Here is an 18,223-nt window from a genome sequence, read left to right on the forward strand (position 1 = left end):
CTTTGCCTGCCTGCCTGATCACCCCTAACCACTCTGCCTGCCTGCCTGATTGCCCCTAACTGCTTGCTTGGGGGTGGGGCCAGCCTGTGAGGGGCCGTGGTGGTTCTGGTCTCTGGTCATTCCAGTTATTATGCTTATGGTGGCTGGCCTTTTATTAGATAGGATGAGAAAACTATAGGGTGGTTCTGGTCATACTGTGTTGGGACTGGATTGGTAAATGATAATATAAATAATGAGATGGTTTTAACACAGACTGATGTAGTATTTTTAATTCCAGTAGGAATCAAAGTGGTATGGTCGAAACTAATTCATATTGTATTATTGATAACTGATTGTAATTTTCATTTATTAGAAGTTTTAACTGTCAAAAAAATTCAACTGAGTAAATTTGAAGATCTAATTGGCTTTAGTAAGTGATTCATGAATTGGAAGCATCCCATCTAGCACGTAGAAGGGCACTCTGATGGGTTGTACAAAATGAAAAGTTTTTATAGGAAGAAGGGTGGGGGGCAAGGACTCTATTAGGAAAAGAAAAGAAAGGATCTTTTAGTCCAGGACATGGCAGGGCTTTTACGTGCAGATCGCCTCTTCTTCCTTTGTGGGGTGTGGAAGAAATTATGCCTTCGTGACAGATTACCTTGCTGGTGTTTGACCAAAAGAAAACTGTACCCTGGTTGGTTAAGATTACATTTCTGGTAAAGGTCATAACTGCAGTTAGGTCGGGTATTAAATCAAGACTTGGTGTCATAGGTTTTAGCGTAAGTGACACCATTTTGGATCTCTGGTTTCTATACATTGAAGAAAAAGATACCAATTTTTATTGTATTAGTATACAAGTTTAATGCACTTAGTTGTTTAGTCCTTTAAGTTTGATTGCCAAAGTTAATTGTTGTTCCAGAATCAGCTTTGACTCTGGAGGGATAATTTATAAGTGTGATTAAACTATGGGGCTACCTTTTAAATCTTCATAAATTTTCAAAAATTTTCAGTTTTCAAATTTTAATCTACAGGATTCTGAAAACACAGAACAGCGAATCCAATCTCTGGTCAGCTCATTAAAACAGATGGTGTATGAATATGTGTGCCGTTGTCTATTTAAGGTAAGAAATGTTATGTTTTTCACTTATAAAATACTACTGACCCTTGATTTAATAGAGTATTACAGTTAAATTATATAACTGTTTGTCTACAAGGAAGGTTATGCGATTGGCATTTCCAACATTTTTCCAGAATAATATTCATTACTATCTAGAATGTCTTGCAGCCTTTTGGATAAGTAGGGAGAAAAGTGACAAGTGAAGAAGGCAGAGCAAACACTGGTTAGCTGACTTAGTTCCTGGAATTCCAGTAGCCACTGAAGGAGGAAACTAGGATGAATTATGTATGTCATTTTCTAGCTGGGGTTTCTTAGACTCAGCAATATTGACATTTTGAGCAACAGTATTATTTGTTGGGGACTGTTTTGTGCACTTTAGGATATTTAGCCGCATTCTCTGGCTTCTACCAACTCATGCCAGTAGCACTTCCTTTGCTTCTATTGTTATAATAAAAAATATTTCTGGACATTGCCAAATGTCTTTTGGGCTAGGGAAAAAAATTGTCTCCTATTCCTGGTATTAGGAAGTCAACTAATGCTTGATTCTGAGTTGAGAGAAATTTGTCACAGAAGTCTTCATATTATAAGGTCCCCAGAGGATTATACATTGAAACATTTTAGATATTTTGAATATTATAAAAAACACAAGGGTTTTTCATTTAGAAATTTAAAAAAATATCAGTCTTTCAATATAGCTTAAGATATGTTGAAGAAGAACTTTGTAAGGACAGCTAAGTGAAAAATAGAGTTATTGTGGGCCAATTATATAGGCTTCTTAGAAAATCTGGAAAAAGATATAATTAATATATTCTTTGGAAAGGGATATTAATTTTAATGATTAGAATGATATTGTTGAGGATCTTTACATGAGACAGAATAAATCCTTCAAAGTGCAAATACATAAAGTTTTTTTATTTTCTTTACTATATATTCTGTTGTATTGCATCTTTTGTTGCAGTAGGTCCTGAAGATCTTCCCATAAGCATAAATATGTTAACCTCAATATATTTAGTGACTCTGTGGTATTTCCTAATATGGTTATATGCTACTTCATGTAACTAATGCTTTATTGGTGGATATTAGATTACTTATTTTTTGAAATTATGAATGACAGTGAAATCCTGTGCAGTATATTCATCTTTATATACACGTGTAAGCTGGTATTTCTGTTCAGATTTCTCGGTGAAAGTATAATTTCTGGTCCAAGGATATACACTTTTGAAATTTTGTTGAAGTTATCAAATTGCCTTCTAAAAGTTTACCAGTTAATTCTCTCCTCCACAGAGTAAGGAGGCTCTCTCCTTCCCTGTGTCCTAATCAATCCTGCATATTAAAGATCTTTTTAATTTTTACCAAGTTGCAATTTATAAATAAATTTGAAATTCTCTATTATTTGCCATTTTTGTCTTATAAATATCTTATATTTAAAATTCTCTATAATTTGCCATTTTTGTCTGCCATATTTGTGTTTTATCCTGGCATTTTGAAGAATAAACTTTGCTTTATAGAACAAGTCTACTCTGTTGTAATTATTGTTTTTATAATTTATTTTTTAATCATTGGATTTATTTTTTTCATTTCTATATTATTGAATTGTATGATAGCTTTTTAGTGTAGCTTTATTCTTTTTTATTTCCTAGTGAACATATTAAGACTGCAAAGTTTCATTTTGGTCACTCTCCTAATAATATATTTAATGCTTGTTAAGACCTCTGCACTAAGATAGGCTGTGATTTATGAAAATACTATGGAGCTACCGTTATCTTAAGGTGCCCCCAAATATGTTTTGAAAGTAGATATGTTATAAATAAATATTATTCTTGAAAAATTTTTTAAGCCAAAAGATAATATAATATTTTTATTTATTCCAAAAATTAGTAGCTCTTTTTGAAAGATGTTTCATAATTCTTTATTAATAACATAGTTTTGGACCCCAGTTAAATAAAAATTTTAGTAACTTATTAGGAGTTTCTTGTTTGTTTCTAATCTATGTATTTCTATATCAGTTTATATATTCTTATTTTATTTTTAATAATATAAGTATTCCAGATATAATAAGCCAGTGATGGCGAACCTTTTGAGCTCGGCATGTCAGCATTTTGAAAAACCCTAACTTAACTCTGGTGCCGTGTCACATATAGAAATTTTTTGATATTTGCAACCATAGTAAAACAAAGACATATTTTTGACATTTATTTTATATATAAATGCCATTTAACAAAGAAAAATCAACCAAAAAATGAGTTCGTGTGTCACCTCTGACATGCATGTCATAGGTTCGCCATCACTATAATAAACATTCAGTATCAAAATGATTTAAGACACAAGGGTGGGGAACCTTTTTTTCTACCAAGGGCCATTTGGATATTTATAACATTATTCACGAGTCACACAAAATTATCAACTTAAAAATTATCCTCATACATTTGGTCAAACATTTAATTAACTCACCCCTAATGCCTTGGCAGGGCCAGACCAAATGATTTGCAGGCCTTATCTGGCCCATGGGCCAGACGTTCCCCACCCCTGAATTTTACGATACTAATGAAGTGTACTGGGGGTTATTTCTTTGAAGTTACTTTAACTTTTAAAAATATGTTTGTTAGGATAAACTCAACATTTTGATGCAATTGGAGTGAGTTTGTAAGGTTTAACATTCTTAACATTTTTAGTACTTAATTGGAATTTTTCATTGCCTATATTAATACTTCCCTATTGTGAACAGCTAAAACCACTTTTAAAAAAAGCTATGGTTTATAATTCTTAAGACATGTTTTTAATTGATGATGGAATGTTTTATAAAACTCACATTTTTATTATGAGCATTATTAAACTTATTAAGCATGAATTGAGCAGTCTATAGAATTTCAGTGGAGAATAAAATTCAGAAAGCACAGTAATTGTAAAGCAATAAGGTATATTTCTAAGACTTAACAGTATAATATTACTTAGGATAGAACTGATCTCATAGTTTAGTGAAAGCTGTTTGGGTTTTAGCCCTCAGCAGCACATTAAACTGGCTGCCAGAATTTCCTCCACGCTGATTTTGCTGCTGTGTTGGTGACAGCAGTATGGCAGCAGTGACTCCGAACTGGAGAGAGGCTGGTTGTTAGTATTCACATCACACTGAAGTGAAAGCAACTTGACGTGGAATAGAAAATGATTGACTTGTTTTGTAGCAGAAATTTTAGACTTTAATAAAGTAAACCAAATATGGAAAGCTGTCTAGCAATTTCAGTTTAGATTTTTGGCTATGACTTACTTTTTCTTTTCTTAGAGATCAAAAGTGTTTATTTTAGTAACCTAAATATTTTAGACAATTATAGGGTAAGTAGCATATTTAGTTTCACAAAATTTATGATTATAATAAAACTGTTTATGAGTTAGTACCTTTAACATTTCTTCAACCAAATTTATCATAGAAGTTGTTGGAATGTTAGATAATTTACAACTATATTGGGCTAGAATACAAAAAAAGGTCAGAAGGAAGGTGGGTAAAGCATATATTCTTACTATTTCCCTTTCCTCATGGAAGTGTTATCTAAGATCTGAAATGGTATACAAAAAATGTTTGGTGAGATATTATTAGAAGTTTTTTTCCCTGAGGTCAGGTGTCTTCTGTGACCAAAAATCAAAGAGAAGGGTAACCACCATTACCCATTTATTGACTACATATTACATGCTTATTTTTGACAGCATTTTGGAGTTTGGCCTCAGTAATCATCAACAATTAGCTCACCAACTCTGGTAGATAATCAGAGAATCACCGAGTGCCAGAGCCTTGCCTTCTTTCCATTAACACTAGAGACTACATTACTTTTCCTCAGTTCAAAGGAAGAAAGGGCTAATTCATTGTCCTCTTACACTGTGTGTGAATTTGTATGTGTGTGTGTGTGTGTGTGTGTGTGTGTGTGTGTGTGTGCATGTGTGTGTATAAAAGAATTAACTATATTATTAAGTGATAAAGGCTTCAAAGTAATATATATATTATCTTAATCATTTTTTTACTTTAGATAAAGGGTGCTGTTATAATCATTTTAAGTATCCATTAATTTATAAAATAAGCATCATAGTGGCTTATCCAGCTAATCATTGATCTTCTAATATCTAAGAACACTATCTATCTCCCTTGCTTTCTATAATATTTTATGTCAAATGGTAGCTACTTCATGCAGATGGTAGCTGGTTGTAACTTTTTTTCTCTTGCACACCTGACTGATGGCCATCTGCTTCCAGTTTTTATATTTTGAGGATATTTCTTACTGACTCACTATTGGAAATATGCTTGTTTTTCATTTACTTGCTTACTAGATATCTAGTGAGTACTTGCTATGCATATACAAGCATATACAACATATACTTTTATAAAGTAATTCTTTTGTATTATTCAAGATATTATATCTTTTCTACAGAGGGGTGATTTTCATGCAGGCAAGATCACTTACTGGCAGTATTTACAGGAGGGACTTTTTTTGTATATACTGTATCTTAATACTTTTATATTTATTTATATCTGTATTTATAATCATAAACATATATTAGATACAAAGTATTATTTACAATATGGGAAAGGCCAAATAAAATGTTTAGATTAAAACTTTGAAAGATGCTTCAATAGATGTTTTTTTAAAAAACACATATTTCCTGTTGTTTTTTTTACAGAAATGATATAAGCTTATTTTAGGAAGTTTAAAAGTATAAACACCTAAGAAAAGAGAAGAAAATAAAAATAGGCTATAATCTCAAAAATAAATCAGTGATAAAAATTTGATATCTATTTTTCCAAAATTTTTGCAGATATCTATAATAATAAAAGCATAATATGCTAATTAGACTGGACAGCCAAATGACCTTCCGGATGTCCTTTTGGACAAAGCTGCAGCAGCAGGGCCGAAACAGAGGCAGTTAGGGGTGATCAGGCTGGCAGGTGAGCAGTTAGGGGCGATCAGGCAGGCAGGCAGAGTGGTTAGGGGGTGATGAGGCAGTCAGGCGAACAGTTAGGGGTGATGAGGCAGGCAGGCAGAGTGGTTAGGGGTGATAAGGCAAGCAGGCTAGCAGTGAGGGGTGATCAGGCAGGCAGGCGAGTGGTTAGGGGCGATCAGGCAGGAAGGCAGAGTGGTTAGGGGCGATCAGGCAAGCAGGCAAACAGTTAGGGGTGATGAGGCAGGCAGGCAGAGTGGTTAGGGGTGATAAGGCAAGCAGGCGAGCAGTGAGGGGTGATCAGGCAGGCAGGCGAGGGGTTAGGGGCGATCAGGCAAGCAGGCAAACAGTTAGGGGTGATGAGGCAGGCAGGCAGAGTGGTTAGGGGTGATAAGGCAAGCAGGCGAGCAGTGAGGGGTGATCAGGCAGGCAGGCGAGGGGTTAGGGGCGATCAGGCAAGCAGGCAAACAGTTAGGGGTGATGAGGCAGGCAGGCAGAGTGGTTAGGGGTGATAAGGCAAGCAGGCGAGCAGTGAGGGGTGATCAGGCAGGCAGGCGAGGGGTTAGGGGCGATCAGGCAGGCAGGCCAGCGGTTAGGGGGGATCAGGCAGGCAGGCGAGTGGTTAGGGGCGATCAGGCAGGCAGGCCAGCGGTTAGGGGTGATCAGGCAGGCAGGCGGGTGGTTAGGGGCGTTTAGGCAGGCAGGCGAGTGTTTAGGGGCAATTGGGCAGGCAGGCAGGCCAGCAGTTAGGAGCCAGCAGTCCCGGATTATGAGAGGGATCCTGGATTGTGAGAAGGTGCAGGCCGGGCTGAAGGACCCCCAAATTTTGTGCACCGGGCCTCTAGTATATCCATATATGTTTATTAACAAACTGCCCCTCCTTCCACAATATGGGTTATGCTATTTTGATTTGAATATTTTCATGATAGACTTTTGAACATTTAGGTTGTTTCAGTTCTTTCTCCACTATAAACAATCTTGCAATGAATATTCTTTTTTATAAAAATATATTTTTATTGATTTCCAAGAGGAAGGGAGAGGGAAAGAGAGATAGAAATATCAATGATGAAAGAGATCATTGATCAGTTGCCTCCCACACACCCCCTACTGGGAATGGAGCCTGCAACCCAGGCATGTGCCCTGACTGGGAATTGAACCATAGCATTCTGGTTCATAGGTAAATGCCCAACCACTGAGCAACACTGGCTAGGCTGCAGTGAATATTCTTATTGCTTACCTAGGAGTACTTTCATGATCCCTTTGCATGCATTTCTAGGAATAAAATATCTTGATTTAGCAGTACATAGATTATTCAGGAGCATTTAAACATACACAATCACAGATTGAAGGTTACTAATGCAAGAATGAGAGGTTTACAAATGATCTGGTTAGTAAAGACTAATTCAGACATCACAATTGGATTTCTACCAGCTAAATAAATCTGTTTTATTTTTAATGAGATGTAAATGATGATTAATCCTTAGCACTTTAAAAATTTTCCCACTTTCTCTATCCTCCCCACCCCCAACTTGGAAGTGTTGTTCTATGTAAATGTTATTCTTATATTGATAAAAATATTTTGAAGACAGAATACATATTTTGGAACCAAAATTTAAGGACTGTGCTTTTCCAAAACCACTAATTTAGAAAAAGCAAGATAATATCTGTTATTCCTTTCAGGCTGATCAGTTGATGTTCGCGTTGCATTTTGTCCGGGGCATGCATCCTGAACATTTTCAAGAAAATGTAAGTGAATGGTGAAGGAGGAAATATTATAGTTACATAGAAGTTTGGTAACGTACAGATAGAATAGAAATTACTTTAGGGTAGAAGTTATATATCGACCTATTAATTTTTTTACTAAGTTAGAAATTTAGTGTTAGGTGCTGAAAGTTCTACTCCCCTCTGAGGGGGCCCAATATTCTGAAGTGATGATAAGGCAGAATTTTTCTGGACCCACGTCCACTTACTCAGGACACCAGAAGAGTTAGCCTTCTCATATTCCTGGTCTAAGCAGTGGAACTGATAAATATAAAAAACAAAAGGATATGGGTATACTACATTATTTATTATCTTTACTGACTTGCTCAGAGACACAGGTGGGAATCAAAGGGTGGGCAGCTCCCTTGCGCCTGCAGGTTTATGTTAATCTTTTAATGTGTAATTTATTTTCTTTGTCTACGACTTCATTTCTGGACTGCCATATAATCCCCTCTCAAACTTGAAAAGAACCTCCTTCAAGCTAGAGCTAACTAATCTGCCCTGTGTGCTTCTAATATTTAAAAAATTTTGCATTTTTTCATTATGCCATGATCATAAAGTGAGAGTCCATTAGTTAGGGAGGGACAAGGCAACCTTAACCTAATAACCTTTAATTCTACTTGACCAGATTTTAATTATGTTCTGCGTTTCCCTCATTAAAGTAGTTAAAAGTTGCAGGCCTATGTTTGATCTTTGTTTCTATCTACCTCCACATGCTCTGACTTACATATTTCTCTTGAATTTATTAACTTGACTCCTTTTATTTCTACTAGTAACTCTGATGCCTTAATCTCCTGCTGTTAATGTTTTTCACTGTGATCAATATGTTCCACACTTTGTAAGACTTAACATTACCTATTTTTTTCTTCTGCAGTGTGAGTAAATTATCTCTGGGAAAGGAGAACATTTTTCTTTGACTCATATTGCAAAATGTTAGGAAGAAGAGTGAGCCGGGTGGGTGAAGGCAGGGAGAATGTTAGTTTGGTAGTGTTTCCATATTGCTTTCAAATTTTAATGTTTTGGCTTTATTTACTGACCAATGTGTAACAAATATGGTAGTGCCCCATTATTATCTGATTGGGGGAACCCAGGGTGAAGACAGATTTTCTTAGAGCACTTGATTTCTTAACAGCTGATCAGTTTTGATTATGAGGATAAAAAAAAAAGGAATATGGCAGTCTTCTCCCTATCTGTTGGAAAAGATAAGTTAACAGAAGAACTTTTTTCTAGTTTTTCCCAACATACACAATACTTCAACTTTTGGTGCACCTTATTGTTGATTTATTAGTGAGAAATGGCCTATAATAGGAAAAATTAATAGGTAGTAACACATGCTCATTGAACATGAGATTTACATTTTTAGATATTGAGACTCATATAAAATAGTTTTTTGTTTTAATAAAATTATTTCTAGATTTCATATTAATATATCAATATTCATAATGTTAGTATTTTACTAGAAATGTGAAGATGTGAAAGGATTTTTTTATTTGTTTTTGTTTTACATGTCCTTAGCTGCATTGTAAGCCATCTTACAGGGTTATTAAGAAAATTTTGTTAATTGGTTAGCATTTTTATGTTTTTTGTGTTCCTCATTTTTTTTTCAATAGGAATGGGATACGTTTACAGGTGTGGTTGTTGGAGACATGTTGCGGAAAGCTGTAAGTAAAAAATAAATAAAATTATTCTACTGTTAGGGAAAATTGTTCTGGCTTAGACTTCATTAAATATAATCTGCTTCAGAGCAGTTTTAAATTACTGTTGTAATTACTTTAATTAGAGGATTATGTCCTTGTCTCTATTATCCTTCTATAGACGGACCTAAATATTTTTTTTGTCCTTGAAGACAAATTTTTTTAGAATAATATTAATTAAATACTAAGAAATCAATGTAGTTTCTTTTTTTCAGTACATATGTTTTATTCTAAGACTACTTATATAATCCAAAGAAAATCAAATCTTGTATTATGACTAGAAAAATTTTTATATATAACTAAAGTATAAAAATTACTTTTAAAAACTTTTGTTAACTTTATTCAAATTCAGATTTTTGACTAGTAATTTTCTGTTTGAACATGTAATGGATAATATTATTCTTCAAAGGAACATACCTAAACCGTAATGCAAAACCTAGCTTATATCTGAAATGTAAGATGTAATAAAAGTAACATATTATGCCAGTTTCTTATTACTTTTGAGTTTTTCCTAAAGTTTTACAGAGGATTAAGCACAAAGAAAATGAATGCAACTGTGCATAAAAAAGGGACCACATACTAAACCTGACGAGCTCAGGATTTTATGATTTTATTTAAGCCAAACTGAATAGCAGGCCTTACAAACTCAGAGATCTAAAGTAACCACATAGGATGCTCTGAAATTAAAACTTCCTAACTAAAAGCAAGTCATGGTGGGTAGTCATGTCCTAGGCCAGGATCTTCCTTTACAAAAGTTAAATTTTACCTTAACTGAGCCTGTCTATTGTCTTTTTGCATCTAAGATAACTCTTGTCAGAGTATTCCCCCTTTTTCCAGACCCCTCAGGGCACTCTCCCACCAGAGCAGGAGAGAGACCGCAGAGCTCCTCTCTGTGCTGTAAATGTTAGCTGCTAACGGTCCTGTGCCTACCGATGTGAAGGAAGTGTGTGTCTTTCTGTTTTACTCTTTATCCAATCTCAGAGATTGCCCTGCTTCGCTTTCTCCCACCTCCCTAGTCTATCACCAGTGAATGTCATGTAACTCTCCCTAGGTTTCCTCCTTTGATTATAATGTGTAAAATAAACTGCAAACTGCCATTCTCTGGAGCATTTTCTCAGTTCGTTGAGATTTTGCATCCAGGCTGTTGTGGTCAGTTTGGCTTAAATACAATCATAAAAAATCTTATAGGTTTGGATCGTTCTTACATTGACACATTTGTTTAAATGGTTATCTATACCTAGTATAGAATTTTACAATATTGACTTGTAAAATATGTAAAATAAAGAAATAATACATAGAATGAACTGTTAAAAAATAGTGTTTATAAACTTAAGTTAGTTGTTGAATTTTTTTGTCTGAATTTTAATATACCAAGGAAAATAATTACTCTTATTAAAGGACTCTCAACAAAGAATACGTGATCAGCTTCCAACTTGGGTAGATCAGGAAAGAAGCTGGGCAGTGGCAACATTGAAGGTATTTATTTTCTACTATGTGGAATATTTAAATTTTTTTATATTGGAGTTATTTCTGTGTATATTTTATTTGCTACTTATTCATAGTCAATATTGATATTTCTGTGAATATGACAAATATCTCTGGGTAAAAGAATATCAAAGAATTATTCTAATTCTTTAACCCATTATTAAACAATTAATTACATTTTCATTCAACATATACATCTTGAGTCTTTACATTGCACAAGGTTCTATGCTGTATACCCATAGAGACTATAAGGATAAATAAATATAAGGTTCTCTAATATGCTAGGTAAAAGCCTAAGCCAGTGGTTGCAAACTGCGGCCCCTTGAGTGTGGCTCTTCCACAAAATACCACGTGCAGGCGCGCACATACAGTGTGATTGAAACTTCGTGGCCACACTGAAGGGGCCAAAGAGCCGCATGTGGCTCGCGAGCCGCGGTTTGCCAAACACGGACCTAAGCGACCATTATGACTGAACGACCGGTGGACTGGTGGACCAGTCGCTGTGATGTGCACTGACAACAAGGAGGCAGATGCTCAACGCAGGAGCTGCCCCCTGGTGGTCAGTCCGCTCCCACAGCCAACCTCCTGCAGCCGGCCAACCTCCCGCGGTCCCTCCCCGCCGCTGGCCAACCTCCGGTGGTTCCTCTCCCAGGCCTGGCCGCCCTGATCGGGACTGAGTGAGACGGCCCCTATTGGCCCCAATTGCCGGTCAGGCCGAGGGCCCCACCTGTGCATGAATTCGTGCACTGGGCCTCTAGTATATACAATAATTCAGGATCGGTAATGAGATGCTGTATAGTACTTAATGTTGAAAATAGTTTGAAATTAACACTTTCACTTCTATTCATCTTTTATATATCTCTCATCCTCACTTCTTCTCCATGCTTGCAGTCACGTTTAATTTTGGCTGTCATTATTCAACTTGATTTAGCAATTAGACCCTGCTTCTAATCTCAGACCTCTCCATTTTAGTCTGTCCTTTGTCTTTTAGTTTATTTATGGTATGGTTAGTGCCCTATTTAAAACCTTCTAATGGTTTCTTATCACTCATAGGATAAAGCCCATAGTTTTCTTGGGTAACATATAAGATGATACACAGTCTAATCTTTACTTGCCTCTTCAGTTTTACTTCCAGTCCATATCTTCAGTGTTTCTTATATTTGCTAGTTTTATTATTCCCTCTCCCTGAAATGCCCTTTGACTATTTTTACTGTGAAATGTCTATTTATTTTTTAGAACTTACCCAAAGCATTACTTCCTCTGTGACTTTTACCCGATTTCTCCATTGTATCTTTTCTATTGACATATACTGGTATGGTATCTTGAACATTCCCATATCATAGCACCTACCATAATGATACAAAATGATTTGTCATGTTTGCCTTTCTCCTAGGATCTTTGAGATTAGGATCCTTGCCTTATTAAACTTTATTTCCATGACTTTAGTGCAAAACCCAAGTCATTTATTCTTTTGTTTATTTAGTTGATACTGACTATATACCAGATTCATGGTTAAATTTTTTAAAATACTTTTTAGATTGGACATATTAAGATTATGAGTAGACAAGCTAATGGAGCATGGATAAGGTAATTTTGCATTGTTCATGTATTCCATAGGATTAAAATATGTATTAAGTATTTATAATATGCTCTTTGAGGATGAAGAGTACAGATACATAAAAGTTTTAGTTCCTACTTTGTAGAAGTTTATCACCTACTGTAGGAAACATTTTTTTTAAACAATTACAAGAAAATGGAAAAAATAAAAAATAGTGAGAATTTGAAGGGAATTCTGGATTTTTGGACAGGACCTTGAACTAGCTCATGTACTCCTAATGGCAAAAGTAATAATAATCAACAGGGTACAGGTAATTATTGCTTGAACAATTGATCTACTGAGAGGTTACACTTGGTAAAGATTACAAGTTAAGTAAACGTTACAATTTAAGTAAAGAAATGCAAAATATTTAGGAAAGGGAGCTTTACATTCAGAAAAGGTTTATAGTATACATTAGTATTTTCTTATTATCATTTCAGTTTACAAAACATTTTCAAATGAATTACCTCATTTAATTATCACAAAACCCCCTAAAAGGTGGTTATTAGCTCTTTTTACAGATGAGAAATGAGCATCAGCAGTAGTAAGGTGCTAAATGAATGAAACTAAGGTTTATTTTAAAGTTCATACATATTTTTGAGGACCTATTATGTGCTAAGCATCATGTTAAATACTATAGGTGCATTATCTTATTTTACCATCACAATAACCTAACGAGGGGGTCATAATTATGTCTGTTTTAGGAAAGAGGAAGCTAAGCTGCAGGGAAGTTAAATAGCTGGGAAGTGTTGGAGCTAATTATTTTAATTCAGGCATTCTGACACCAAAGTCCTTGCCTTTAATATCTAGGTTTTCCAAATACAGTGTTCTCTCTCTCTGCTTCCTTCCCTTCCCTCCTCATCTCTTCCTCTCCCCTCCTCCCAGTGTTCAGTGTATTTGGGTGGTGAGGATCAGCATGGGGAAGAAAAAGTTCCAAAGCCCAACTCCTATCAGTTCCATTTGTGTTCTTTACAAGCCAAGGTGTTGTTATTGTGGGTAATAAAAAACACATTTCTCTCAAAATCTATATATATGTTCCCATTCTTGCTTTTCTTCCCCTGATGTTCTTCACAATTATTATTAGAGTACAGTAGCACATAGCAAATACAATAAGAATAGCTAGCATTTATGGGTGATTATGTTCAAGGCATTTTGCAGAATTTGAAAATGGATTATCATCTCATTTAATATATTCCATAATATTATGAGATAGCCACACTATATTGTCCTCATTAGACAGATAAGGACACCAAGGCACAAAGTGATATAGTCACTTGCTTATGGTCATTTAGAAGGTTGATTCAGTATTTGAAATTGAGCTTTTTGCTGCAGAGTCTGAGCTTTTTACTACTTTTTTTTTTAAATCCTCAACCCAGGACATGTTCATTGATGAGAGAGAGAGAGAGAGAGAGAGAGAGAGAGAGAGAGAGAAAATAATCATCGATGTGAGAGAGAAATATCTGTTGGTTGCTTCACGTACGTGCTCCAACTAGGGCCCAGGGTTGAACCCACAACCTAGGTATGTGCCCTGACTGAGAATTGAACCCATCACCTTTTGGTGTATGGGATGATGCTCCAATCAACTGAGCCACCTGGCCTGGGCTCTACCACTATTTCTTACTGCCTTTATTTCATAAATATTTGTTGAATAAAATAAATGGATTCTGTATTATATCATTGGTTGTTTTCTTCATTAATCATTTATTTGGTACCTGCTACTATTTAACAGAGTGCTGGTGGAATGACAAATAAATATTTTGTAATATAAAAAGACTCTACATTGAATAAAGTTACACTGTAGAGAATAAAACAAATAATTACCTTGTGATGTGGTTGATGCCATAGTAGGCCTGTATCCCTGGTAATTAGACCCGGGGTCTAACATGCAGCTGAGAGCTTGCTAACTGTGTATAATCTATCTCAGTTTTCTAACCAAATACATGATGATTATACATGTAGCACACATAAATTGGTGGTGGGCCCTTATACAGTAATTGCCAGTAAAGTTAATAGACAGCCATCAAGTTCTATCCTAATAGGCTTAAATCATTTATTGAAAAAATTAAAGTATGCTTAGTTAGTTTTCTGCTGTGTAAGTTTAATTTTGTTAAGTTACAATAATGAAGTTTAGGCAATATAACTGATTATTTAGAAATGAATATAGATATTTGGATAAAGCATTCTTAAATGCTTGATTTATGTTTATATTACATGAAATTTTGATATAAATCTTCCAAATTCACCATTTAAAAAAATTCTCCATCTATACACATTTATATTTCTGACCTTGTAAATCACTGTTGAAAAAGTTTGGAAGAGAGAATACTGTTTGAGGTAGAGGAAATAGATACGTTGAGAAAAATCTCTGATAGATGATATTGTTTAAGCTGAATATTGAATGCTGAGTAGAAATTTAGAACATTTAGAGGCAAAGGAAGCAACATGTTCATGAATAGGGGCAGAAATGAATATAGTTTAAAAAATTTGCTTTGTTAAGGATTTTTATATTGAAATGAAATTTGACATACTTTTATACTTGTGGCAATGCTTAAAATTTGCACTTGTATATGTCAGTTACTGTATATCTCAATTTAAAAATCTGCACTTGTTAGAAAAGTTTTAAAAAGTTTTTAACTTGCCCTAGCCAGTTTGGCTCAGTGGATAGAGCATCGGCCTGTGGAATGAAGGGTCCCAGGTTCGATTTTGGCCAAGGGCACATGCCCAGCTTGCGGGCTTGATCACCAGTAGGGGGCGTGCAGGAGTCAGCCAATCAGTGATTCTCTCTCATCATTGATGTTTCTATCTCTCTCTCCCCCTCTCTATATTAAAAAGAAAAATTAAAAAATTTTTTAACTTGTATTTATTTATTTATTTATTTATATTTGATCCTCACCTGTGGATATTTTTCCATTGAATTTTAGAGAGAGTGGAAGAGAGAGGGAAATACAGAGAGAAACATCAATGTGAGAGAAACACATTGATTGGTTGCCTCCTGTGTGCACCCTGACCAGGGCCTGGACCAGGGAGGAGCATGTAACCAAGGTAAGTGCCCTTGACTGGAATCGAACCCTGGACCCTTCGGTCCACAGGCTGATGCTCTATCCACTGAGCCAAACTGGTGAGGGCTGCACTTTTTTTAAATTAAAGCATTCTTTTCTCCACAAAGTGGAGATGGATAGGTACAAATGTTTTTACTGAAAAAATAAAGATTTTATTAACTTACAAGTATTGATTTAGTACTCTTTTGGAAATATTTTCTGTAATTTAATTATGGGTTGCATAAGTCTACCATACTATTTCTGACCTAGAAATGATTAGATAAACTGACATAAAGTAGAAAACAGGTAATAAATATCCATCAATAATTACTTTCCATTTCTTTTTTAAGTAATTCACATATATATGTACTTATGTTCACTTGTAGCTCACTCTGTGGTTATTCTTATTTTTCAGATTGCTCTTCCTGGTCTTTACCAGACCCTCTGCTTTGAAGATGCAGATCTGTGGCGTACGTATTATCATCATTCAATGTGTGAGCAAGAGTTTCCATCTGTTCTTGCAAAGAAAGTTTCCTTATTTCAGCAGGTAAGTTATCTAAATGCATAGAAGTATTTAACATTACTCTTGTTCAGAAGCCAAATTCAATAAAAATAAATAAGTGAAAGCTCTGCTTTTGGGTGCCACATCACCCTAACATGGCACATGTGGGGAAGGCCTTTCTGCTTTTGCCATCTTATCTGGATAATGAAATCACGTGCAACATTTCTGAATGTGGTGTTTCCCACTGTAGCTTTTCTTACTCCCTCTGACTCTGACCCAAGGGTGATTTTGCAACAGAGAAAGTCACTTACAGAAAGAAATTAAGGTGTAGGCTTTATAGGCTCTCTACTCATTGTGCACGTTCTAGGGAAAATATCTCATGGCGAGGAATATGGTAATTTTTTTCACGTATTTTTAAATAGAATGATGAAACCTGCTGATGGGTCCCACTCAGTGTTTTGGGGAAGTGAAGACTAAGAATTGGAAAGCTCTTTAGGAGCTGATACTCTGGAAGTGACCCTTCAGTTCCTCGAAGTGGTTCTGTCCCTTTTGTATCCCCTTGGTGAATTCTATTTTACCAAATATGTTTAAAACTACAAAAAGAAAAAAAAACACACCTTTATTAGAAAATGTATATATGATTCAGCATAAAAATGGTGATTAAAAACTTTAGGCAAGATTTTTGGGCCTCTGTTCTGCTGTCGTCATAAGTACCTTACCGAGAGTACCCTATTTTCACCTGGCATTTGGCTTTTTGTTATTAGATCCCGAAAAAGCAGATAACCCTATGATCATTACTTGCTGATGTTTACTTCTGGTGACAGGTTTGAGGGAATACTGGATTTTTGTAATATTTTGCCTATAACGATGGGTCTTAGTATAAACCTATTGTGACGGTTTGAGGGATAATAAATAATATACAACAGTGATAAGTATTCACATATTTTAGTAAACATTTGTTGAATTAATTGACCTCACTGTTGTTTAGTTAGGAAAGCCATTGTAGGAACTTTATTACTTAAAATGCCCTGACCTTTGCTTTCAGGTCCTGGTGGTGCAGGCCCTCAGGCCCGACAGGCTGCAGAGTGCCATGGCTCTGTTCGCATGCAGGACTCTGGGTAAGGGCGGCGCTTTTCCAGAATTAGACCACTGACCGAGTCTTTTGTGTTTAACCTACAGGTGATTTCCTGCTGACCTTAGTTTAGCAGATTACCGGCATTATTTTCTTCATTCTACTTATTTTACAATCTCCACCTGGTTTAAAAAATAATTTCTGTGTTGCATCTGACCATATTTAATGTGTATCAAGTTTAATGCATAATTGACATCCTATATGTAGTTAAGTTTTTAAACTTGTTTTCTTATGAAAGCACAGTAGACATTTAGACATTTGTCCAAGATTGGTCATTTAAAGCAGGGAATCAAATGTTTGATTTTAGACAAAGTAAAACATATAGATACCATAGGCTTAGGAAAAGAAGCCTTCTAAATGAGTTATTTTAGTTCTGTCTAAAAAACAAAAAATGAAAATTTATATATCTTTCAGATTATAAACAAACGGTTCAATACATTTTTAAAGTCTTTCAGATCATCTTACCTGTAGAATTAAAAGTGGTTACTCATTTGGAAATAATAAACTATATCATGTTTCCATTTGTGCAATAAATTTTGGAAAAACTATGTTAAGGAAAGATTATGAAAAGTATTTTAATTGAAGTGTAGAGTCATCCAAGAATAATGGATTTTTATTATTCTAACTGCGGAGGTTGTAGAACTATGTTAGAAATGAAAAGTCTGGCACAGTTAAAATAGTTTGCTGATAATTTTTCTAGATCTTTCATTTCAATTTAATTTTGTATATATGTATATGAAATTTTATATAGAAACTATTTTATAAATATATTCCAATCAAGTAAGCCTAACATTTGAGATTATATATATACTAGAGGCCCGGTGCACAAAAATTTGTGCACTCTGGGGGGAGGGGGGGGGTCCCTCAGCCCGGCCTGTGCCCTCTCGAAGTCTGGGACCCCTCGGGAGATAACGACCTGCTGGCTTAGGCCTGCTCCTGGGTGGCAGAGGGCAGGCCCAATCCCTAGGTGCAGCCCCTGGTCGGGCTCAGAGCAGGGC

At 35.4% G+C, this 18,223-nt stretch overlaps 1 protein-coding gene across 6 annotated transcripts in view; it reads left to right on the forward strand.

The window, feature by feature from the left end:
- DYNC2H1 (dynein, cytoplasmic 2, heavy chain 1) overlaps window positions 1–18,223 on the forward strand; it is a 289,555-nt gene that overhangs the window by 163,908 nt on the left and 107,424 nt on the right. For all 6 annotated transcript variants that reach the window (XM_005856867.2, XM_005856868.2, XM_014539785.1 and 3 more), the window contains 6 exons: window positions 1,011–1,100; window positions 7,697–7,762; window positions 9,388–9,438; window positions 10,870–10,947; window positions 16,007–16,138; window positions 17,139–17,211. In XM_005856867.2, the coding sequence (XP_005856929.1) occupies window positions 1,011–1,100; window positions 7,697–7,762; window positions 9,388–9,438; window positions 10,870–10,947; window positions 16,007–16,138; window positions 17,139–17,211 (490 nt within the window). The remainder of the gene's footprint in view (window positions 1–1,010; window positions 1,101–7,696; window positions 7,763–9,387; window positions 9,439–10,869; window positions 10,948–16,006; window positions 16,139–17,138; window positions 17,212–18,223) is intronic.

This window comes from Myotis brandtii, unplaced genomic scaffold (genome assembly GCF_000412655.1).
Source record: "Myotis brandtii unplaced genomic scaffold, ASM41265v1 scaffold105, whole genome shotgun sequence".
Taxonomy (NCBI): Eukaryota; Metazoa; Chordata; class Mammalia; order Chiroptera; family Vespertilionidae; genus Myotis; species Myotis brandtii.